This window comes from Ascaphus truei, chromosome 1 (assembly GCF_040206685.1).
Source record: "Ascaphus truei isolate aAscTru1 chromosome 1, aAscTru1.hap1, whole genome shotgun sequence".
NCBI lineage: Eukaryota > Metazoa > Chordata > Amphibia > Anura > Ascaphidae > Ascaphus > Ascaphus truei.
In genome coordinates, this window is record NC_134483.1 from 248,479,310 (window position 1) to 248,504,608 (window position 25,299).

General features: G+C 47.8%; 2 protein-coding genes across 2 annotated transcripts in view; one reads left to right on the plus strand and one right to left on the minus strand.

The window, feature by feature from the left end:
* The window catches only part of ZBTB5 (zinc finger and BTB domain containing 5), a 31,506-nt gene extending 14,151 nt beyond the window's left edge, over positions 1 to 17,355 (minus strand). The window contains exon 1 of the mRNA XM_075602716.1: positions 17,284 to 17,355. The gene's annotated coding sequence lies outside the window, so the exon portion shown is untranslated. The remainder of the gene's footprint in view (positions 1 to 17,283) is intronic.
* A 3,661-nt stretch (positions 17,356 to 21,016) lies between these two features.
* POLR1E (RNA polymerase I subunit E) overlaps positions 21,017 to 25,299 on the plus strand; it is a 35,926-nt gene continuing 31,643 nt past the window's right edge. Inside the window, exon 1 of the mRNA XM_075602728.1 lies at positions 21,017 to 21,165. Within this exon, the coding sequence (XP_075458843.1) occupies positions 21,102 to 21,165 (64 nt within the window). The 5' untranslated portion in view covers positions 21,017 to 21,101. The remainder of the gene's footprint in view (positions 21,166 to 25,299) is intronic.

Here is a 25,299-nt window from a genome sequence, read left to right on the forward strand (position 1 = left end):
CCTGGCTCTCTTTCTTCCTCTCCTCAGACTCCCCTGTTCTTCTTCTTGGGGACTTCAATTGCCACATTGATGACCCCTCTCTCCCTTGGGCTTCCCGCTTTCTTTCTCTAACCTCTTCTTTTGGCCTTCAACAGTGGACTGCAGCCAGCACCCACAAGGATGGCCACTACTTAGACCTGGTTTTCACTAAAAATTTCTCTCTCTCTGATTTCTCCATTTCCCCTTTTCCTCTCTCTGACCATCACCTCATCTCATTCTCTCTATCTCGCTTCTCAACTTCTCCACCTCCATCTACACCCCGGTTCTGCAGAAACCTGCGCTCTATTCACTTACCTGACTTTGAGTCCACGTTACACTCCTCCCTCTCCTCTCTCAGATCTGCTACAGACCCTGACAAACTGGTCAGGAACTACAACTCTGCCTTGTCCTCCTCTCTTGATCTACATGCCCCGCTTTCTCTCTGCCGCACTCGCCCTTTTAACCCTAGACCCTGGTTAAATTCCCACACGCGCATGCTGCGTTCCTCCACTTGTTCCTCTGAACGCCTCTGGAGGAAATCTCATACTCTCGCAGACTTCCTTCACTACAAATTTATGCTATCCTGTTTCAACTCTGCCCTCTCGCAAGCTAAACAAGCCTACTTTTCTTCACTAATCAACATGCACAAGTCTAACCCACGCCGACTGTTCTCTGTCTTTGATACTCTACTCAAACCACCCTCCGCTGCCTCTCCTTCCTCCATCTCCGCTCAGGACTTTGCTGACTATTTTAAGGAAAAGGTGGAATCCATACGTCAGAACATCCCCTCTGTTTCTTCCTCCCATCCTACACCTCTTCCTAACTCTCCTCCTGCCTTCCTTGACTCTTTTTCCACTGTCTCAGAGGAGGATGTGTCGCTGTTGATCGCCTCTTCTCCCTCTACCACTTGCCCTCTTGACCCCATTCCCTCCCATCTCCTAAAACCTCTTGCTCCTACTATAATCCCTACGCTCACGCACATTTTTAACTCCTCCCTCTGCTCTGGAACCTTTCCATCCTCCTTCAAACATGCAACAGTCATACCATTACTCAAAAACAGCAAGCTTGACCCTACCTGTCTTTCTAACTATCGGCCTGTCTCCCTCCTGCCTTTTGCCTCTAAACTCCTTGAACGTCTTGTATTCGCTCGCTTGCTCCATTTTCTCAACACCTATTCTCTCATAGACCCTCTACAATCTGGCTTCCGTACTGCTCACTCCACGGAAACAGCCCTCACTAAAATAACTGATGACCTCCATGCTGCCAAAGACAGAGGTCATTACACTCTGCTCATATTACTCGACCTCTCTGCAGCATTTGACACCGTGGACCACCCTCTTCTCCTTCACATTCTCCATACTCTTGGCATTCGGAACAAAGCTCTATCCTGGATCTCATCCTACCTCTCCCATCGTACTTTCAGTGTCTCTTCTGCTAATACCTCCTCCTCCTCTATTGATCTCTCTGTGGGGGTACCCCAGGGCTCTGTCCTGGGACCTCTTCTCTTTTCTCTGTATACACTCTCTCTAGGTGACCTAATAACATCTTTTGGGTTTAATTATCACCTCTATGCTGACGACACACAAATATATTTCTCAACACCCGACCTTACACCTACTGTACAAACCAAAGTTTCTGAATGTCTCTCTGCTATATCATCCTGGATGGCCCTCCGCCGCCTTAAACTCAACATGGCTAAAACAGAGCTCCTCATACTTCCTCCCAAACCTGGCCCTACTACCTCCTTCCACATTACTGTTGGAACTACGATCATTCACCCAGTAGCCCAAGCACGCTGCCTTGGGGTCACACTCGACTCCTCTCTCACATTTGCCCCTCACATTCAAAACATTTCTAAAACCTGTCGCTTTTTCCTCCGCAATATAACAAAGATACGCCCTTTCCTCTGTTGCTCGACTGCTAAAACTCTGACTCAGGCCCTCATTCTCTCCCGTCTTGATTACTGTAACCTCCTGCTGTCCGGCCTTCCTGCCTCTCACCTGTCTCCCCTACAATCTATCCTTAACGCTGCTGCCAGAATCACTCTACTCTTTCCTAGATCTGTCTCAGCATCTCCCCTCATGAAATCCCTCTCCTGGCTTCCGATCAAATCCCGCATCTCACACTCCATTCTTCTCCTCACTTTTAAAGCTTTACACTCTTCTGCCCCTCCTTACATCTCAGCCCTAATTTCTCGTTATGCACCATCCAGACTCTTGCGTTCTTCTCAAGGATGTCTTCTTTCTACCCCCTTTGTATCTAAAGCCCTCTCCCGCCTTAAACCTTTTTCATTGACTGCCCCTCACCTCTGGAATGCCCTTCCCCTCAGTACCCGACTAGCACCCTCTCTATCCACCTTTAAGACCCACCTTAAGACACACTTGCTTAAAGAAGCATATGAATAGCACTGTGGATGTTCTGAACACATGATACATAAAGCTTGGCCCCCTGCAGATGCACTTACCAGAACTCCCTCCTACTGTCTCTGTACGTTCTCCCTACCTACCAATTAGACTGTAAGCTCCTCGGAGCAGGGACTCCTCTTCCTTAATGTCTAAAGCACTTATTCCCATGATCTGTTATTTATATTATCTGTTATTTATTGGATTACCACGTGTATTACTGCTGTGAAGCGCTATGTACATTAATGGCGCTATATAAATAAAGACATACAATACAATACAATACAATACAACAGGCAGTGGAAAGGTTAATTCCTCCAGTTGGTCTGTTTTGCATTTCAGCTCTGAGTATGTAGCAATATTCAGGGGCAGACCTAAGCAACCTTTGAATGTGTTAATCCAAAGGGTGGATATGGGTTGGAACACCCCCTAATGTGTGTGTGAGCCAATCGGTATCCAGCTTTGAGTTGTAATGATTCAAAGATAGAAACACTCCCTGAGGATATTCAAATTGAGACATATTCCCAAATTCAGTGAGTGATCAGGAGTCTTCAGAGAGAGAGCAAGCCAAGAAGAGTTCTCTCCCTCCTGCCCCACCTGGGTGAGGAGGGAGGGGAAGTTAAGCTGCCATGAGCAGAAATGCAGAGAGCAAGATCAGGCCTATGATGTTCTGCTGTATGCTGTGTATGCTGCTCTGAATAAAGAACCACAGAAAGAAGCTGCTGTGTGTGTATCACTGTTCCTGGTGTGAGGAGAATGGAGTGTCAGTGGGGGTCTCTCCTCTGGAGACCCCAGGGGATCCCTACTGGCTGGAGGCACTGCACCACCCAGAGAGAGCAATGTAACCTGTCCCACACCACCTCCTGTCCCTGTCCTGGTTCTCCCCACAACACCGCGGAGCCCTCAGCCCTCCTGTTTACCAGCAGGTCACAGCACCCAGACCACTCAGTGACCAGAACAAGTGTACCCCCCAATCTCATGTCGGGTGGGGTACCATAGAAGGGTTACACATATAAAAAATATTCCCACCTCCCAATACATATACAAAATACCCCCACCTCCCCAATTAAATTCAGACTTACCTTGGGGATGGTGTCAGGCCAGACACAGTGGTTGCGGGGGGGGGGAGGGGTGATTCTGTGGAAGGGGGGGGGTCCATTGGCTGCAGAGAGGAGAGGGGCAGTGGCTGCGGATGGGGGGGGTGGCGGTGGCTGCAGAGAGGAGGAGCCGTGGATGCGGAGGGGGGCAGTGGATGCGGAGGGGCCGGTGGCAAGTCAGAACAGTTGCCGCCATGCCCAGCTCTCCCCCGCTGCAGGCTTCTCTCTCCCTGTCTGTCCCACGCCAAGGTGTCTGAGGCTGACGCATGCCGGGCCTCCCTCTCACGCCGGCACTGACTTCCGGTGCTGACGCCAGAGGACGCGCCAGAGGCGCGCGTCAGCATTACAGCACCTTTGCATGGAACAGACAGGGAGAGTGAAGCCTGAAGCGGGAGAGAGCCGGGGCATGGTGGCCACTGCTCTGAGCAACCACTGCCCCCCCCCCCCCACCCCCCCCCCCCCCCACAGCCACCCTGCGTTCGAAGAGAGGTAATACCGGACACATACATGTCCGGTATTACCTTTCATTTTATACCGGACGCAGGGGCAAAATACCGGGCTGTCCGGTTCAAAACCGGATACCTTGCAACTCTAACTTTTTAGCCCACAAGTACAAGTATCATTGGACTATTCAGTAACTTTGTCTCTGATTGTGATGCTGTAGTGCTGTTGTCTGGTTGTGCTTACATTTCTCTGTGTCCTTGTGTACACTATGAGTTAATACACTCTTTCTCTACTCTACCTTATCTCTCGTTGAATACTTTACTACATGAGTATGGGCCAAGAATTGTTTTATTTTTAGGGATTGAGGGGTCCCTCTGGTTGCCCTACACCAAACAATATACTATCCATTACTACATTTACGCATTGGAGTGCTGACTCTAATTTTGTTATTTATTTATGATACTGATTGTCCATTCTCATTGTAGTGGGGGGTAGTTATGTGCATAGGAGGGAGGAGAAGGAGGTATGGGCCTAAGGGTAAAGGTATGGGCCTTGGGGAGGGACACAACACAGAAGTGGGAGCAGAGTGTGCAGCCTTGGAGGATGGAGGAGGCCTGCTTTAGGCCTGCCAGAGGGGGCCCTCACCGCAGATGTGCCTGGAGTCTCTTCAGATCTGGCACATGTTAGTATAGCCTGGGTCCCCCTGGTCCCCTGTTTGTCCCTGTGACAGGGTGAAGTCAACCCCTATCAGTTATGCCTGGGAAACATATGTCTGAGTGCTTCATCCAGCATTCATAAGGGTTAACTCAGGTGGAAGCTAGCTAATCATGATGTAAGCTGACACCTGAGAGCCAGCAAGATAGATAAGGATCTTGTTACCAGCAGTAGCTGCCTGTCTCAGATGAGAGCACATGGATAGATGTGCTGCTAGCCAGAAGGATACAGCACACTACTTACTGCAGCCAAAGTAAGATTTCTTTCATTTGTTTGCATGACTGCTTAAAAAGACTCTTACGGTTTGGGTATGGTTTAGCCAGCCAGCCTGCTAGCTAGGACTGCTGTGTTAGTCAGTTTTCTCCCAACGTGGAGCAGGATTTATTTGCTTAAAGGGACAGTGTACCCGCATGTTATGTTGCTGTGGAGAAATAAAGCCACTGAACGTTTTCATTTATCCTGAAAATACACGTGTGGACTGTTCCCTGACCTCGGCTACAGGCCGTCCTGCCACAGGTGGTGTCAGAAGTGGGATGTTGGACGGGCCCTGTATCTGAAGGGCCACACACACACACACACACGGGGGGAAAAAAAAATGGAGACAATTTTTTCTCAGTTCCTTGAGCAACAGCTCCAGCTAGCAGAGAAACAAGCTGAGCAACAGACCCAGCAATCTGAGCGACAGGTCCAGCAAGATGAGCGACAGGCCCAGCAAGATGAGCGACAGGCCCGGCGAGAGGAAAAGCTACTCCAATTGCTGGCCGAAGGCCCAGCTCCAGGCAGACCAGGGATTCCAAATAACCCATCGGTGATGCTGCATAAAATGAAGCCAAACGAAGACCCAGAGGCATTTCTCCTCACTTTTGAAAGGGTAGCCACGGCCCACGGCTGGACAGTTGATCGCTGGGTAACGACTCTGGCTCCACTCCTCATAGGGGAAGCTCAGGCATCCTACCAGGCTCTTCCAGCAGACGAGGCCATGAACTATCAGCAACTAAAGGCTGCTATTCTGGATCGCCTAGGCCTCACTCCAGAGACCTACCGATGGCGGTTCCGGACAGTCAAATATACAAACAGAGACAGACCCCGGGTCGTAGCCCACCGCTTAGTAGACTTATGTACCAGGTGGATACAACCGGAAAAACATGACAAGGCAGAGATCCTTGAACAGTTTGTGCTCGAGCAGTTCATACAGATTCTGCCCCCCTCCTCCCGCTCCTGGGTAAAAAGACACGCTGCATTTTCCCTGGATTCAGCGGTCCGCTTGGTGGAAAACTTCCTGGGCGACGACACCCAACAGGATAGCTGGGAACGGCCGGTGTAAACACCAATTGCTTCCGGTGATGCTAGAGGCAGGAGAGCTGACAATCGAGGGGTCTACAACCCGCCAGCTCGGGAGATCCAGTCAACCCGATCGGAAGACCCTTTCCCATCTCGGAGGGTTCCTGGTACAAACTCCCGCAGAGACGCCCATCCTGGGTCCGAGGCCACTGGATCACTCAAGGGAGGCCGCCACCCACAGTATTCCCCGAGAACCTGGACTCCTGTCACCCACCCGGTGGAGAGGATAACCCCACCAACCAGAAGGGAGGACCCCATCCAACAGCGGAGAGGTCCAAACACCGAGCCCCGTCGAGAGCTTCCGCAGACGACCGAGGTTGCGGATTCAGGAGATGATGAGATGGACTGTTCATATGGCAGAACCACTGCTACAGCTTATCTCCGAGGGGACCACAATCCGTGGTTAGTCCCAGCATCTCTGGAGGGGACAAAAGTAAACGCCATGCTGGACTCGGGCTCTGGAAAAACCCTGATTCTAGAGGGCCTAATTCCAAGCAATAGACTATCTTATGACTCTCCTTGGAATATCGAGTGTATCCATGGGGATACAAAGAGATACCCGACGGCGAACGTTCTACTGCGTATCCAGGATCAAGAGGCTAGCCTACTAGTGGGAGTTGCTCCCTGGCTACCTGCTCCTGTTCTACTTGGCCGAGACTGGCCCTACCTCGAAACATTGTTGGCCCCTACTCCTACGGAGCCTACTTCTCTGGTACCGGAGAAGCCCGGAGACTTGTTCCCTTTTTCCCCAGAGATTTTTCCCCGTAGACACCATGTCCCAAAGACACGTAAACAGAGACGTGCGGAAAAAGAGGACTGGTTAAGAAAGGCTGGGACTCTTAGTAACATTAGTCAGCCCAAAGGACTGCAGGTCATGGCCGGGGATGACCAGGGTGGGGAACAGATAGATACGGGAATTTTGCCAGACCTGGATCTTCCTGACTTCCGTCAGAGGCAGAGGGAGGACCCAGCTCTGGCTAGACAATATGAGAAGGTGGTACAGGTCAACAACAAGATAATGGATGAACAGGGTGTAAAAGTGTTTCCACATTTTGAACTGTTGAATGACATTCTATATCGTGTGAATAAGGTTACACAAACAGGGGAGGTCATTCGACAGATGCTAGTCCCTAAAGGGTTGATTAAAACAGTGTTCACCCTAGCCCATACTCTCCCATGGGGTGGTCATTTGGGCAGAGATAAAACCACGGACCGCATCTCGTCCTGGTTTTACTGGCCAGGCATACATGGTGACATCATGAAACTATGTGAGACATGTCCTGAATGCCAGTTAACTAGCCAAAAAGGACAGAAGCCGGCTCCCTTGGTTCCTCTGCCCTTGGTAGCCGTCCCATTCGAGAGAATTGGGGTAGATCTGGTCGGACCTTTAGAACCCTCTGCGAAGGGACATAAATTTATACTCGTTGTGGTAGATTATGCCACCAGATATCCTGAGGCCTTCCCTCTGAGATCAGCCACTGCTAAACAGGTTGCTCACAGGCTGTTAGAACTGTTCTCTAGGGTAGGACTTCCCCAAGTAATGTTAACTGACCAGGGAACAAATTTCATGGCAAAGTTAATGCAGGATGTCCTAAAGTTATTGGAGGTAAAATCCGTCCGGACCTCAGTCTACCATCCTCAGACTGATGGATTGGTAGAGAGGTTTAACCGTACTTTAAAAACCATGTTTAGGAAGTTTGTGGACACTGAAAAGCGAGCTTGGGATGAACTTCTCCCTTTCCTGTTGTTTGCGGTACGAGAAGTTCCCCAATCATCCACAGGCTTCTCCCCGTTTGAGCTCCTATATGGACGCCAACCTCGGGGTATTCTCGACCTACTGAAGGAATCCTGGGAGGAGGAGCCTTCCCCCTCCAAGAATACCCTTCAGTATGTCATAGACCTTAGAAACCGCCTAGACATGATAGGTCGGTTTGCTAAGGAAAACCTCAAATCTGCCCAAGAACGTCGAGAGGCAGTACAACCAAAATGCTCGCTTGAGGGTCTTCCAACCTGGGGACCAAGTGATGCTACTACTACCGACATCAGAGAGTAAACTCCTTGCGAAGTGGCAGGGTCCTTTCCAAGTTCTCCGCCGCACCGGGGAGGTGAACTATGAGATCTCTCAACCAGGGTCCAGGAAGGGTAAACAAATCTACCACGTGAACCTCCTGAAACCCTGGAAAATGATGAGATCGCTGTTCATCCACCCTCGGGAAGGAGAGACGGATTTGGGTCCGCAGCTTCCAAAGGGTAGTACGTACAATGACCATCAGGTTCCCATGGGAGGGCAGTTAACAACGGAACAAAGGTCAGACCTACTAGAATTATGTGACCAGTTCCCAGATGTTTTTTCGGAGCTGCCAGGGCAGACTAATTTAGTGTCCCATAGGATTGAGACAGAACCTGGCGTAAAAGTACGGTCCCGTCCCTATAGATTGCCAGAGGGCCGAAAAGACCTGGTAGAGAGGGAGATAATAGACATGTTGGAATTGGGCGTGATCGAGGAGTCCCACAGCGAATGGTGTAGCCCTATCGTGTTGGTCCCTAAACCAGATGGGAAGGTGAGGTTTTGCGTGGATCTGCGAAAGGTAAATGCTGTATCCAGATTTGATGCATATCCAATGCCTAGGGTGGATGAATTGCTTGACTCGCTTGGGAAAGCAGAGTATATCTCTACCCTAGATCTCACGAAAGGATATTGGCAGATACCTCTAGCGGAAGAATCCAAATGCAAAACTGTCTTCGCCACCCCTCTCGGGTTATACCAATTCGTCACTATGCCATTTGGATTACATGGGGCTCCAGCCACATTCCAAAGGTTAATGGACAAGGTACTACGAACCCATAGGGCATTTGCCGCGGCCTACTTGGATGACATTATCATCTATAGCAGACACTGGCAGTCTCATATAAAAAGGTTAAGGGCAGTCCTAACGTCCTTAAGAGAAGCAGGGCTCACTGCAAATCCAAAAAAATGTGCCCTGGGTAAATCCACTACAAAGTACTTGGGCTATGCCGTTGGGGGAGGGATAGTAAGGCCACTAGCTAGCAAGGTGGTCGCCATAAAGGAAGTCCCCACCCCACAGACAAAGACACAGGTCTGCTCCCTTTTGGGGTTAGCAGGGTATTACCGGCGGTTTATCCCCAATTTTTCAGAAATATCTGCACCCCTAACAGATCTGACAAAAAAGAGTGCCCCGACACAAGTTAAATGGTCTTGGGAGTGCCAAGACGCCTTTGACATGCTAAAAAAGTGCCTGTCAGAGGGCCCCGCTCTTCGGAGCCCAGATTTTAAAGAGCCCTTCATCATCCAGACGGATGCCTCAGATGTAGGACTGGGAGCAGTGCTGTCTCAGCAATTTGATGGTGTTGAACACCCCATACTGTTCATCAGCCGGAAGCTGTTCCCAAGGGAAGTGAGGTATTCCGTTATTGAGAAGGAGTGCCTCGCTGTAAAATGGGCAATTGAGGCCTTGAGACATTATGTCGCCGGAATACACTTCACCCTGGTCACTGACCATGCGCCCTTGAAGTGGTTAAACAACTTGAAGGACACAAATCCAAGGTTGACCAGGTGGTATATGGCCCTCCAACCCTTCTCTTTTGATATTCAGCATAGACCTGGAAAAGACCATGGAAATGCTGATTTTTTGTCAAGAGAAGGAGTGGAGGGTCGGGTTTCAGCCGTGTGAGACACTAGCCACACACAAACAGGGGAGGTATGTGACAGGGTGAAGTCAACCCCTATCAGTTATGCCTGGGAAACATATATCTGAGTGCTTCATCCAGCACTCATAAGGGTTAACTCAGGTGGAAGCTAGCTAATCATGATGTAAGCTGACACCTGAGAGCCAGCAAGATAGATAAGGATCTTGTTACCAGCAGTAGCTGCCTGTCTCAGATGAGAGCACATGGATAGATGTGCTGCTAGCCAGAAGGATACAGCACACTACTTACTGCAGCCAAAGTAAGATTTCTTTCATTTGTTTGCATGACTGCTTAAAAAGACTCTTACGGTTTGGGTATGGTTTAGCCAGCCAGCCTGCTAGCTAGGACTGCTGTGTTAGTCAGTTTTCTCCCAACGTGGAGCAGGATTTATTTGCTTAAAGGGACAGTGTACCCGCATGTTATGTTGCTGTGGAGAAATAAAGCCACTGAACGTTTTCATTTATCCTGAAACTACACGTGTGGACTGTTCCCTGACCTCGGCTACAGGCCGTCCTGCCACAGTCCCCTTACCTTTCCATAGGCAGCGGAGGCTGGGGAGAGTGCGGTGGGATGCGCAGTAGCAAGCACAAGCGGTGGCCATTAGGAGTATAGCACAGCAGGGGAACTACAAGTCCCAGCAGCCTCGGGGGCTGCAGACCACATGTTGCCAGCAACCAGTAGGGCTGATAGATGCATGGCAGTTAGAATTCTGACAGTTGGAGTTCTGACACTTAGAGGGACTGGCAGTTAGGAGAGTTAGGGAGTTAGAGCCAGGACAGAGAAAGGGAAGGTATGGTCTGGGGGTCAGTGGCACCCAGATTAGGCTAGATGAACCCTTTAGGTCCAAGATAGGCCCCACTCACCTAATCAGATTGTGGCTGCTACAGGGAAACCCCTATCTAGGGACATTTACCCTGTAGCTGTATACAGTTAGTATATAGTGTCATTTGAAGACGCTGCGCGGCAGACTGTGGTCCGGGTCGGACCACCACCACACTATCATAGACTATCAAAGGTGAGACCCTCCTACAGGAGTTCACCCCACGCAGAGGCGGAGGCGTCGCTGACATCGACGTTGCTGGATCAGTGGATCCCTTTTTTTTGTTGCCATAACCGGGTGCTGGAGCACCTGGGTAGGTACCTCACAACGTGCACCAACTATAACACTTTCAGTTACTGTGGGCAGCGCTGTCTCACACATTGGTTGGGTTGGTTCCTGTGGACACCAGGGAGGTTGGGTGCCCAGGTGCACCTCAGTACTTTGGGGAAATCCCATCAGGGGTGGACACTACGGTTGGAGGGCACAGTGGGGCTATGGCCGTTCGAGGCCTATATTGTATGTGGGTTAGTAATATACATAGTTTTACCTGTGATCAGTAAACTATTATTAAATACTAGCTGAGAGCCCCGGCGTTGCCCGGGATGTTTGTGGTGTGGGGGTGGCATTTGGGTGGGGAGTGGTCCACGCGGCCCATGGCGGTGTGCGGTGGTACTGCTGCTGTGGCTGTACTGATGGTGATTGTATCGGTGTGCTGATTTGGGAGGGTTTGTTGCTGATGTGGGGGTGCGGATGTGGATGTGCCGATGGGGGAGGTGCGAAGGTGCCAATGTGTGGGTGCTGATGGTGTTGATGGGGGCTGGGAATGGTGGGGAGCCGAGAATGCCAGTGTGCTGGGGGGGCATGGGATACCGGTGTGCTGATGTGGTGGTGCTGGGGATAGTGTGTGTGTATACGTGTGTGTATACACACGTATGTGTGTATACATGTGTGTATACATGTTTGTGTGTGTGTATACATGTTTGTGTGTATACATTGTATGTGTGTGTGTGTATACATGTGTGTGTGTGTGTGTGTGTGTACATTTGTGTGTGTATCCGTTTGTGTGTATACATGTTTGTGTGTGTGTATACATGTGTGTGTATACACATGTGTATACATTGTGTGTGTATACATTTGTGTATGTGTATACATGTGTGTGTATACATGTATGTGTGTGTGTATACATGTGTGTGTGTATACATGTGTGTGTGTGTGTATACATGATGTGTATGTATACGTGTGTGTGTGTGTATGTCTACATGTGTGTGTGTATGACTCCATGTGTGTGTGTGTACGTGTACATGTGTGTGAGTATACGTGTACATGTGTGTGTGTACGTGTCTACGTGTACGTGTGTGTGTCTACGTGTACGTGTGTGTGTCTACGTGCGTGTGAGTGTGTCTACGTGCGTGTGTGTGTCTACGTGTGTGTCTACGTGTGTGTGTGTCTACGTGTGTGTGTGTGTCTACGTGTGTGTGTCTACGTGTGTGTGTCTATGTGTGTGTGTGTCTACGTGTGTGTCTACGTGTGTGTGCGTGTCTACGTGTGTGTGCGCGTCTACGTGTGTGTGCGCGTCTACGTGTGTGTGCGTGTGTACGTGTGTGTGCGTGTCTACGTGTGTCTGCGTGTCTACGTGTGTCTGCGTGTCTACGTGTGTCTGCGTGTCTACGTGTGTCTACGTGTGCCTGCGTGTCTACGTGTGCCTGCGTGTCTACGTGTGCCTGCGTGTCTACGTGTGCCTGCGTGTATACGTGTGTCTGTGTGTATATGTGTGTCTGCGTGTATACGTGTGTATGTATACGTGTGTGTACACGTGTGTGTACGTGTGTGTATACGTGTGTATACGTGTGTGTGTGTACACGTGTGTGTCTACGCGTGTGTGTCTACATGTGTGTGTGTATACGTGTGTCTACGTGTGTGTGTGTGTGTGTGTATACGTGTGCCTACGTGTGTGTGTATACGTGTGTGTGTGTATATACGTGTGTATACATGTGTATACGTGTGTCTGTGTGTATACGTGTGTCTGTGTGTATACGTGTGTCTGTGTGTATACGTGTGTGTGTGTGTATACGTGTGTGTGTGTGTGTGTGTGTATACGTGTGTGTGTGTATACGTGTGTCTGTGTGTATACGTGTGTGTGTGTGTATACGTGTGTCTGTGTGTATACGTGTGTCTGTGTGTATACGTGTGTCTGTGTGTATACGTGTGTCTGTGTGTATACGTGTGTCTGTGTGTATACGTGTGTCTGTGTGTATACGTGTGTCTGTGTGTATACGTGTGTCTGTATAGGTGTGTGTGTGTGTCTACGTGTGTGTGTGTGTCTACGTGTGTGTGTGTGTGTCTACGTGTGTGTGTCTACGTGTGTGTGTCTGTGTACGTGTGTGTGTGTCTGTATACGTGTGTGTGTCTGTGTGTGTCTACGTGTGTGTGTGTGTCTACGTGTGTGTGTGTGTGTCTACGTGTGTGTGTCTACGTGTGTGTGTCTGTGTACGTGTGTGTGTGTCTGTGTACGTGTGTGTGTCTGTGTATGTGTCACTTCTGCCGCAACTCCGGTCAGAGACCGCCCCGCTGACGCGTCACACGGCGGATCCATGCGCACACGCACGGCCAGGGCAGTACACGCACGCTCGGAAAGGAGCTGCCGGCGCCTCCCATAGGGAGGGAACTCGGCCGCACCCCCGCGTGACGTCAGTGTTCCGCGACGCGCATCGCGCACGCGCGCGGGTTGCTCGGCAACCAAGGCAATCACCAGGAAAGCCTGACCTGCAGGCTGTTTCAGATTACTGCCTCCCGGACACCATTGGAGGACCGGATCACACCCCTGCAAGGTAATTGGATCCTTCCCACATATATACCTGCTCCTGTCTGGCATTCCTTGCTGAGCATAAGCTCCTGTTTATGCATTGTGCTCACCGCTGCTGTTTAGTTGGCTTGAACTTTGCTTGGTCTGACCTGTCTGTTCTCTCCTGTCCTGAGCCTGGCTGTTCTTTGGATTCCTACACTCTCCAGCGCTTTGACCCCGGCTTCGCCCTCGACCATTCTACCTTCTATTACCCTGGACCTTGGCTACGAAAATCTACCATCCTCTACTCTCCAACCCCGGAACACGGCAAGTACCCTGACTACCCTGACCTCTCCAACCCTACGACGCTGTACGACTTGGACTACGCATTCCGGACAGGACTGCGTGGTTGTGGGTCGGTGTCTTTCTATCCCCACCTCAGCCCCGCGGTCTTCCATTCTGTTTGTGGTGAGCGCAGCGTGACAGTATGTCTACGTGTGTGTGTGTGCCTACATGTGTGTGTGTCTACATCTGTGTGTGTGTGTGTCTACATGTGTGTGTGTCTACGTGTGTGTGTCTTATGTATAGAGATATATATATATAGTGTGTGTGTGTGTGTGTGTGTGTGTGTGTGTGTGTGTGTGTGTACGGAGGGATCAGGCTGGAGATGAAGGAATGTGTGTGGGGGGGGGGGAGCTGCTTACTTTACAGTCGGCAGCATCTTCCTCGTGCAGGCCGGGAGACGGACCCTGCAGTCATCTGGTATGGAGGGGCGGGGATCAGACGGGAGCCGGACAGAGGGCATGTGGAGGGGGGGGAAGCTGCAGGGAGAGCAGCACGGGGCATGTGGAGGGGGAGGGGGGAGAGCAGCACGGGGCATGTGGAGGGGGGGAGAGCAGCACGGGGCATGTGGAGGGGGGGTGAGCAGCACGGGGTATGTGGAGGGGGGGTGAGCAGCACGGGGCATGTGTGGGGTCCCTCCTGCAAGGCTGGCGGGAGCCCCCCCCCCCACTGGCCTCCGCCTCGAGGTGAGGCGGTGCCGAGGAGCGTTGCAGGCGGCGCCGGGTAGGCAGGGCTTTGCTGTGAGGGGGGGTGGGAGAGGTGAGGCGGTGCCGAGGAGCGTGCGGCGAGGCCCGTGGGTATGCTGCCTCACCCATCCGCCCGCTGCCTCACCCATCCGGCCGCTGCCTCACCCATCCGGCCGCTCCCACGTGGATGTGAGGCGGGAGGCAGCGTGTTGTGGCCGCTCCCCCGCTGTGTCCCGGGCGCTCGCTCCGCTCCCCCGCTGACTGTAGCGGCACCGGGGTGTGAGCTTGGGAGGGGGGGTGTGTGAGCTTGGGGGGGAGGGGTGAGGTGTGTGTGTGACACTGTGTGTGTGTGTGTGTGTGTGACACTGTGTGTGTGACACTGTGTGTGTGTGTGTGTGTGTGTGTGTGTGTGTGTGTGTGTGACACTGTGTGTCCTTTGGCTCGTCACTCTGCCTCAGGCCAATGAGAGGTGTGCGGGGGCGGGCGGCCCAAGGGACCAATGAGATTTCCCCTAGGGACACCGGACATCCAGACAGGCAGGCATACAGTGCTTTCAATTATATAGTATAAGACAAGTGTGTGATCTTATTGCATTGGGTCCTGTGAAGGGGTTATCCGGCGCTGTCATGATCCCTCACAGGTGGAAGCACTGTCACCATCGGATCAGGTACACCCCGGGCTCCCAGCAGCGGAGCTTCAAGCCTCTTGTCAGCCACAGGTAAAGCACCACACACTCAGTAGCCACCACATTTCCCATAGGGTGGGGGAAACAGCGCTACATAAAGATTGCCGGCAGGGTGCCTGGGCCCCCTGACTCACTGAGACAGTGGTTATAGCAAGAATACAAAGAATTTATTGACAGTGTCAACAAGGCTACACGTGTTTGGGTGCGACCAAGAAGGACAACCCCAGCGATGAGATCAAAGGAGGATTGTGTGTGAGTTTAGGTTCAGCGCGAGCCCTCCGCTTGGTTGAGCCAGGGCTGCCAAATCTTCTTGAATTTTAGATAGCTTGTCATTTCTTCCATCTGGCAAATAAACCATTTCCTGTGTTTGATATTAGATATAGATGGCAGCCTCCCTTGCTTCCAGAGTGTAACTATCTTGCATCTTGTGGCTGTGTTGATATCTGTAAACAATTTGTTTTCAGCTCGGACAAGCTTTTGGAGGGGTCTACTCAAGAGAAAAGCCCATGGGTCCAATGGGATATTAGTTGAGAAAATTGTTTGCTCCATGACCCTGTTCCACAGGTCAGACACTTTGGGGCAGAACCAGCACATGTGTAGAACGGAGGTGTTTTCTCTGCAGTCCTTAGGGCACAGTGGGGCAGTAGCCTGGGCAGAATTTTGATATTGCCAAGGGAGAAAAGTGCCACCACAGCATAACTTTGTATGCTTTCTCTTTGATAGTAGTTCATATTGAGCTACAGACTGCCACATTAAATATATCGGTCCAATCATCTCCATCAAGCTCTTCATTCAGATCATATTCCCATAGTGCTATGGATTTTAGCTTGTTGTGAGAATTGTCCTCTGGAAGGACAAACATAGCTATAATCGGGATGTCAGGCTTTTGGGGCATTCTGCCTACAGTTCCTAGTTATTTTTTTTCAGATGGTAAATGTATTCTTTTTTTATGTTCACTCTGGTGCCACACTGACATTTTGAAAGAGAAGCCTGTGGCCAAAATCATTTTATAGGGTCTATTTCAGTGATTCCCAACCAAGGTTCCGTGGAACCCTGGGGCTCCTTGAAACAGTCTCAGGGGTTCCTCCTATGGACCACAGACCCCACCCTCCCCAGGGAGGTGAGGTGTTTTGGTATGTATTTTGTAGGGTGGATTGAGAGAGAGTGGGGTAATTGACGGAAGGTAAGGGTGAGTGAGAGAAGGGAGTGAGTGAGGAAAAGAGGGAGTAAGAGTGAGACGCAAGGTATAAATACATGCGAGGTGGGAGGGGGGAGAGTTAGTGAGATGGATGGGAGAGAAATACATGGGTAGAGGGTGGAAAATAGAGGTGGCTCGTGAGGTCTGAAATGTGGTGACTGACCCCTGTCGAACCTAATATGTGTTAGCCAGATAGGGGTTCCCTGAGATTTTTCGAAATACTTCAAGGGTTCCTCCAAACAAAAAAGGTTGGAAATCACCGGTCTATTTATATAGAAAAATATGTTAGGGAAAACAAAGTTGGTTAGAAATAAACTCTGAATGTGTGGCCAGCACAAGACGGTGAAAAAATAAATAAAACAGAGTTTCCTAAGGGAGATACCAAGCAGACCTTTACTCACAAATTTCTTAGTGCAGTCTCTTCATTTATTAAAGAGCAGTGAATAACAAATGTAACATTTCAGGTCCCATACACAGACCTGACATCTATCTATTATAGCTTCTTCATTGCAGAAATCTTGCCAGATTTACCAAAAATATGGAATTTGTCAATGGTTTTTTTTGGTCCCTGATAAATCTGACGTCTTGCAGCCACAAGACTGTAATTAACTTAAGTCTGTCGAGCCAAAGATAAATACTGAGACTAAATTAAGTTATCTTTATAATTAAAGATCAGGTACTAACAAACCGAGCCCAATAAATACATGGCGACAATATAACTGTACTAAGTCACTCTAGCAGTCTTTTTTCATAGTACTTTGGCAGATGTCCAAAGATTTCCGCATGTGTCTGGCAATAGCCATGTGGCTTTGGGGGCAGTGATTCTCAACCAGAGTGAGGTGACACCCTAGTGTGTCACAGCTCGAAGCCAGGGGTGTCAAGAAAACTTTATAGAGCAAGACGGAATTTAAAAGAATAAACAAAAACAACTATAAACTTAAAAAATTGTAAAGATTGCACTGAAAGTAAAAAAAAAAAAAATGAAAAAATCAGATATGTATGTAGCCAGGTCCCCCTCTGTGTCGGCACCCCCTCCATGTACTCACCTCCGCGGCGGTTGCAATAGCAGCGGCCATTAGGTAGGGACACTCTATGACTATGGGGACTACAAGTCCCATGAGCCTCTAGGCCAAAAGTGACACGGCGCGGCTTAGCCAATAGGGCGGCTGTTATTAGATAAACAGTTAAAGCTGCAGTTCAGTCAATATCCTGCATGTGTGTTTTTTTTAATAAATCAGTTCTGTAGTAAGAAAAAATACTTTTAGCATTTTCTGTTTTAAAAAACAACAACTTTGAAAGACCAATTTTCTAATATTCTATTTTAACAGCCATTTGCTAAGGCACTGCCCCTTCATGTCCTGTCACAAGCCTTGGCACACCCCTTTGTCAGCACTGCCCTCCCTCTAGCACATGTCAGTGCAGGAGTGCTCATGAATATTCATGAGCTTCCACTGAGAGACAGAAGCAGAAGAAAAACATATGCCAGCTCTAATTATGTCACCAAATTTCACCTATCAATACATGGAGAACGAATTGACTGGCAGCTATACAGTTCTTTAGGTAATTAGAGATTGCACACATGAAACTATTGAAGTAAAAAAATAAATTAAAAAAAAAAAAAGACTGAACTGCAGCTTTAAGGCCTTTTTAGTGCAAGGGAGCTTGCGCTGGCAGTTTTGAATAGGGACCGTTGAGAGGCTGCAGTTACATGTTGCTAGGCAACCAGTGAAGCTGGGAGGAGTTAAGGTTAAGGCCGTTGAGGGAGAGACAATAAGGAGATAGGATTTAGGAGTAAGTTATTAATTTAAGTGTAAGTTAGTAACTTATGCGTTATTGCTATAGAAGTTAGTGAGTTAGTTAGAAGATACAGAGGCGACCGGGCTAAACCTAATGCGGCTGCCTCCGCATTTTAAAAATAGCGCGGGCGGCGCGCGGCAGTCTTCGGCCGAGAACCTGACGGTTTTCCCGCGCCTCGGGCGCTTTCAATAGTAAGCGCCATTAGCGCTTATCTATTGAAGCGGCCGTTGGGCTGGAAAATCCGTTTTTAAACGGCTCCCGGCCAGCTCAGGGCGAACTTTAGATTAAAAGTTGCTGCAGCAGTAGTGAGTTAGTGAGTATAAAGTAAGGCAGTCGACGCCAGGAGAGGCTATGGGTAGGTAGTGAGGGTGCAGGGGTCAGTGACCCATTGCATTAGGCCAGGTACTTTCCCCCAGGCCCCAGATAGACTCTGAGGCACCTTAATATTGTGGTTACTCCAGGGACAGGCCCTAGGATAGGGACACTGCCCCATTAGAGCTGCGTAGTAAGTGAGGTATCCAGCAGACGCTGTATATCCAGGAGAGGGGTCTGGGACCAGCCCCCCCACCCCCCCTGAAATCAGAAGACTACCCCCAGGTGGGATCACCTCAGAGGACAGCCTTCCACGTGGAGACCACGTCGCTGGAGCTAAAGTCGCCGGATTGCAGATCCGTTCTGTTGGAGTGAGCGGGTGCAGGAGCGCCGGCAGGTACCTTAGTAAAGTGCACCAACACCTTATATTTTACGGCGCTGATTACGCCAAGGTGGGAGAGTCACACTTGGGGACACTCGGTGGGTGGAGTGACTAAGGGGACTCACAGGTATTAAGGACACGGTGTGGGGACACGGTGAAGGGTTGCGCCCTGCGAGGTGCGTTGGCTAGTTGTGCTATTAGTGGGAACTGGTCTGATGCATCTTCATACACCTTATAGTGATAAGTATATATATATATTTGCTCAGTAAAGTCTGTTCTTGTTTTATTATACAAAGTGTGTGTTATTGGGTTGTGTCCTGTGAGGGGCTCCTCCCGCAAGGTTGGGATCCCTCCCAGGTGGAGGCGTTGCACCACGAGTATTGTGAATATATATACACCCCAGGCTCCCGGCACGGAGGCATAGGCTCCTGTGAGCCATACAGGTACATACAGCAGTAGTACTGTAGCTTCTGTGTTTAGAGGGAAACAGTGCTACTATGATTATTTAATATAGCTCCTACAGTGAAAACAGCATGACTATGAAAACAAAAGGATTACGTGTGTCAACTGTGTTTAAAAGGTCTGCTAGTGGGGCCACCATCTAAAAAGGTTGTGTAATACTGTTTTAGGATTTTCTCGCAGACTTTTAAAGCAGCAGTTCAAGCAATATCCTACATGTGTTTAAAAAAAAAAAAATCAGTTCTGAACTATGAGAAAATTAAAAAATTAAAAAAAAATGTTTTAAAGACATTTTTTTTAATTTCAATTTTTTTATTGTTTTTCGCATATAGTATTACATTGTACATTTCTGACTCTTAAAAAAAACTGTGGCACAGCATACATATACGTTTGTAGTCACATGAGATCACATAACAGATAACATTTATTTTAATATAACTTATATAACCGTATTAACTGTATGGTTCCCCATACGCTTGTTGGTTGAATGAGAGTGACTTCTGGATTTAAAGACATTTTTAATGTTTCTAATGTAGGAAGCATTTCCAAAGTGACAGCCCCTTCCCCTTCTGACAGGCTCTGGCTCTTGAGCCCCGCCCTCTCTCTAGAAGTGAACCAATTGTATCTAGTAACTGCCCAGTCACTCATATTCCAGGAACTACATTGCACAAAATGCTGAATTAAATAACCCGGAGCAAGCTATTGATTACAGGAGAACGGATCGATCTGCAGCTTAGCTAATCACTTGTCAGTGTGCAGATTGTATTGATGCACATATTGAATGGGAAAAAAAATATATATTTTTTTTTAAACGGCAGCTTTAATTATCCAGACATGTCCAGCCACAACAGGGTTGGGGTGGGACAAAGTCGTCAAATCTCCCAACATAGCCTTGGTTGATTGGATATGGCCGTCTGCCAAACTGATGCTGAAAATATCACTGTATCAAGAAAAAGTTCCCAAAGAAGGCAATAGTATTTTTTATTTGATAACACGGTGCTCTTTTTATTTGGAACTGGGACACATTGCTCACAGGATCCAAGATGGGACTTATTCTGCGATCCCTATGAGCTATTGTCCTATTGGCAGTAAAAAAAAAGTGCATCAGTGCAGGAAGGGAAACCTAGTTTTAAAAAAGAGGGACCAAAGACCCCAATATTACCTATTTTGTTTTCTGTCAAAGGGGCTTACAACATAAAGGTCACCCTGCTTTGTAAGAAAATATAAAACTGATGACCCCCTTCCCTTCCCCCAACCCACGGCTTGCACAGCGAACGAGAGTCAAATACCTTTGACAATCACCAAGTGGTAAAAAGTGCTATTAAAAGTAGTGGTCCTGAATCTCAGTGTTACAAACTCCGGGGGTTCTCACCGGCACCAAGACTGAAATCTGTCAGATCTTATGGTTCTGGATTTAAAAATATCATTGAGATCTGACACCCCTGCCTGGACCTGATATATGTGTGAAGATGTTAACCTCCAAAGGACAAAATGAGAGAGATTTGGCTTTCTTGACCAAAAAACGATATTTAAATGGGAAAAATGTGTTGTTTTTTTATAGCGAGACTCCATTGAAGTCTGTGAAACTGCTCATGCTAAAACTTAACGAGACTGACTCTAAAACAGCAAGAGGCCCAGTTATGCATGGCTATCCTCCCTGGCAGCTAAAGGGTTAAACTGATTGGTATTTGCCTTGACTCCATTCAGGATGAGCAAGTGGTCCATCAGGCTGGTTTACGGATGCACACACAGTCGTCTCCCTGCAGATGTCACTGTGTAATATTGCAGTCACAGAATGTGGGAGGTCTTAGCCTGGTGCTTTGTTTAGGACCATTCCTCAATAGTTTCGATTCCTCCTCCACAAGGCCAGCCCCAGTAGGAGGGATTGGTGCACAACGTGCTGTGTGATCACTCATGGCTTCCAGAGCAACCTGGGCATACAGAGGGGATCCAGACCAGGGGCAAGAAGCTTTGCTGGGTAAGAGCATGAAACACAGAACTTGGAACATTTGGCTTCTCATGCTGGAGAAACTAGGGTGTGTAGGAGAAATAGCAGGGACGAGCTGCTGCTGCTGCTTATATCCAGGAGTGCAGGAACTATTTATGTGTGGGGAGGGGGGGTGGAGGGTTGCTGTACATACAAAATTACTAACATACATACAGCTCTTAAAGTACTGTATATGAGTAAGGTGTCTGACTTGTTCTAACCGCTTTCCCTGCCAGAGGAACTGGCATTGCAGTGAACTCCAGCAAAGAGCTTTTAGGAGGGTCATTCAAAAAGTATGGGGACAGATGCTGTGCGATATTATTAGCAAAGTCTGTATATTATGTAATATAAAAGCAGCCGTTCAAGCAATATCCTACATGTGTTTTTTTTATATCCGTTCTGTGCTATGAGAAAATAATTATAGCATTTAAAAAAAAAAAAAAGTTTTAAAGACATTTTTAATGTTTCTAATGTAGGAAGCATTTCCAAAGTGATAGCCCCCTTCCCCTTCTGACAGGCTCTGGCTCTTGAGCCCCGCCCTCCCTCTAGCAGTGAACCTATTGTATCTAGTAACTGCCCAGTCAATCATATTCCAGGAACTACATTGCCCAAAATGCTGTGCAAGAACTGAAATAACCCTGAGCAAGCAACGTATTACAGGAGAACGGATCGATCTTAGCTAATCACTTGTCAGTGTGCAGATTGTATTGATGCACATACTGAATGGGAACAATCTATTTTTTAAAACGGAAGCTTTAATGTATATATAGCACTTACCTGCAGCTGGGTCCATACGACGTCTCCTGGCCTTCTGCTGTCTTGTCGCCTTTAAAATCATGTTTTTCTTCTGCAACACTAATCAAAATGGGCACTTGGCGACATGACACCGCGTTGCCATGGAAATGGGATGCTATGACATCACGCAGTGCCCCGTTACCATGGTAACACGGCGTCATATGACACCACGTGGCCATTTTGAATAGTGCTGCAGGAGAAAAACATGATTATAAAGATCATGATGGTGGAGACGCCGGGGGACACCGCCGCAGGTAAGCAGTCGACAGCGGCCACAATGCAGTCGCCCCGTGCGACTGCATTTGTCAAGCCATGTATGTATGTATGTGTTTTACCAGGAAGTAATACATTGAGAGTTGCCTCTCGTTTTCAAGTATGTCCTGGGCATAGTTAAGATGATAAATAATACATGGTTGCAAATACAGTTACATAAGTGAACAGGGTATACATTATATACAAGACATAGCATGCACAGTTAGAGATAATATATATTATAGGCGTATGTAACAGTTATAGACCAGATTAAAATGTGAGACAGCTTTGGTTTTGAAAGAACTTAAACTGTGGTGGCTGTGAGAGTCTCAGATAGATTGTTCCAGTTTTGGGGTCCACGGTAAGAGAAGGAGGAGCGGACAAATACTTTGCTGAACCTTGGGACCATGAACAGTCTTTTGGAGTCAGATCTCAGATGATAAGTGCTGCATGTGGTAGGGGTGAGGAGCTTGGTCAGATAGATGGGTAGCTTGCCAGAAAGTATTTGAAGGCAAGACAGGAAAGATTAACTTTGCGGCTAGACTCAAGTGACCAATCTAGTTCTTTGAGCATTTCGCTGTGTTTTAGTTGCATTAGAGGACAAAACGGCATATTGAATTGTAGAGGGTATCAAGTTTGCTAAGGTGGGTTTGGGGTGCCGAGCCATATAATATGTCCCCATAGACGATAATTGGCATTAGCAACTGCTTTGCGTTAAGCTATCTGACCAGCAGACTTAGGGAGGATTTGTTCCTGTAAAGTACAGCTAGTTTGGCATAGGTTTTGGATGTCAGGGTATCAATGCATCCTGAATGTTAAATGGGAGTCAAACCATATGCCCAAGTATTTAAAACTAATTACAGGAGTTAGGGTGGTGTTAGCGTTGGTTCTGATCTGGAGCTCAGTCATTGGAAGCTTTAAAAATTTAGCTTTGGTCCCAAGTACCATTGTTACAGTATTACCAGTGTTTAAAAACAGTTTGTTTTGGGAAATCCAATTTTCAAGTCTTGAAAAGTCACATTTGAAGTATGTGTTCAAGGTCAGAGGCTAGGGTTGTGTGCATATAAGATTGTGTCATCTGCTGCATGTGTATTGAAGCTTCCTTACAAGCTGTGGGAAGATCATTGATGAACACTCAGAAGAGTAGGGGCCCCAGAACAGAGCCTTGAGGGACACCACAGGTGATATCCAAGGGGATTGGAGTTAGAGCCTGAGATGGACACATGTTGGGATTTACCTGATAGGTAGGAATGAAACCAGTTTAAAGCATTCTTCCCTATTCCAGAGCTCTGGAGTTTGTTAAGCAGGATAGCATGATCAACAGTATCAAAAGCCTTTGCAAAATCTAGGAATATTGCACCAGTGAGTTGACCCCGTTCCATTGCAAACTTTTAGGAGAGTAGTTACTGTGGAGTGTTTGGGGCGAAAGCCAGATTGGAATTGGCTAGGGAAATTTGTCTTGGTATAGTAATCGCTTAGTTGGGAGTGAACACATTTTTCCATGACTTTGGATAGTGAAGGGAGATTGGCCTGTAGTTTGAGACAGTGTTTTTGTCCCCACTTTTTTAGATTGGGACAACTCTGGCAGTTTTCCAGGTCTTGGGGAGAAGGCCTACATATACGAAAACAGAATACATTGCCGCTCTCCAATTGTATAGAACCTATATAAATGTAGGGTGCATACGGGAATAATAAACACATAAAGAAGGAGAAGGGTTATGAGAGTAACCCAAAAAGAATCCTATTTGCACTCACTAACAATAATAAATGGCTAGGAAAAATTCAATCCGTGGGAGGGGCCCATTCGCCATTTAGTAAATATATTAAAATAGTTTATTTAACAGATATGCAAAGAACCAAAAATAAATTATTAAAAGAAACCGGGTAGGTACAGGAAGGTGAGTGATCAATTTAACTTATAATCATAAATAGGTTGTCACCATCTAGTGAGATGAGGGACAACATGTATACATATATTGTAATGATACACAAATGGTCCTATAGGACAATATCTCAAAAACCGCTATATACCCTTTGCTTAGTAAAGTGTATATGTATCATATACCTATATTGAATTTTTCCTAGCCATTTATTATTGTTAGTGAGTGCAAATAGGATTCTTTTTGGGTTACTCTCATAACCCTTCTTCTTTATGGATAAGGCCTACAGCCAGAATAGAGTTGGTTATGTGGAAGCAATTGGTTTGGCAATGGCTGGGGCACCAAGTCTTAGGAACTTGGATTGCAGTAAGGTTGTGCTTACAGTGCTGGCAAAAGCGACTTTGCGACAAACCAAAACTTATAGTAAGCGCGGCGCGACGGATTGGTCGCGATCGCTGGAAGTCATCTCTATTTAATTTTCCAACAACTGTTGCATGACCGTCGCGTCGCCATCGCCGGCACCATAAGCGTAGCCTTAGTCAGGTCCACATTGGATGCTTGGTTTTAGTTTGAGGAGCGCTTGTGTAATCTCCCCTTTGGATACTGGGAGAAATTGAAAATTGTGGGCAGTGTTGGGAGGGGGTGGGGCTATAGGGGTACTCTCAGAATGTGGTTTGGGTTGCGTTTTGCTAATAAGTTAGTAGCACACCCCACAAAGTAATCATTGAATGCATTTGCAATGTCAGTGGGATTTGTCAGAGTAATATCACCCTTAGTGATATTACTTAGTTGTTGATGGTTAGAAGGCTGGAATATATTGTTGATAACCTTCCAGAAGTTAGCTGGGTTTGATTTATTTTGGTGAAGATTGTCAGTAATATTGTACTTTTGCATGTCTTGTTTGCCTTGTGCACATATTCTGCAGTCATCTTTAGTGATTAAGATCGTTGGTAGTGCCAGATACTTTGTAGCGTTTCCACAAAACATCCCTGAAATGGTAGAGTGCTGTAAGGTCAGTTGTAACCCACAGAGGTGTGAGGTTGTGTGTGTTTTTTTTTTTTTTTTTAGAATTCGGATTGGAAATAGTTGAGCGCAGAATCAGGGTCGGGCATTAAGTCGATTCTATACTAAGGACAGTTGGTAAGGTCACCCAGAAACTGTTGTGGGTTAACGTTTCTAAATGTTCTAGTGAGGAGAA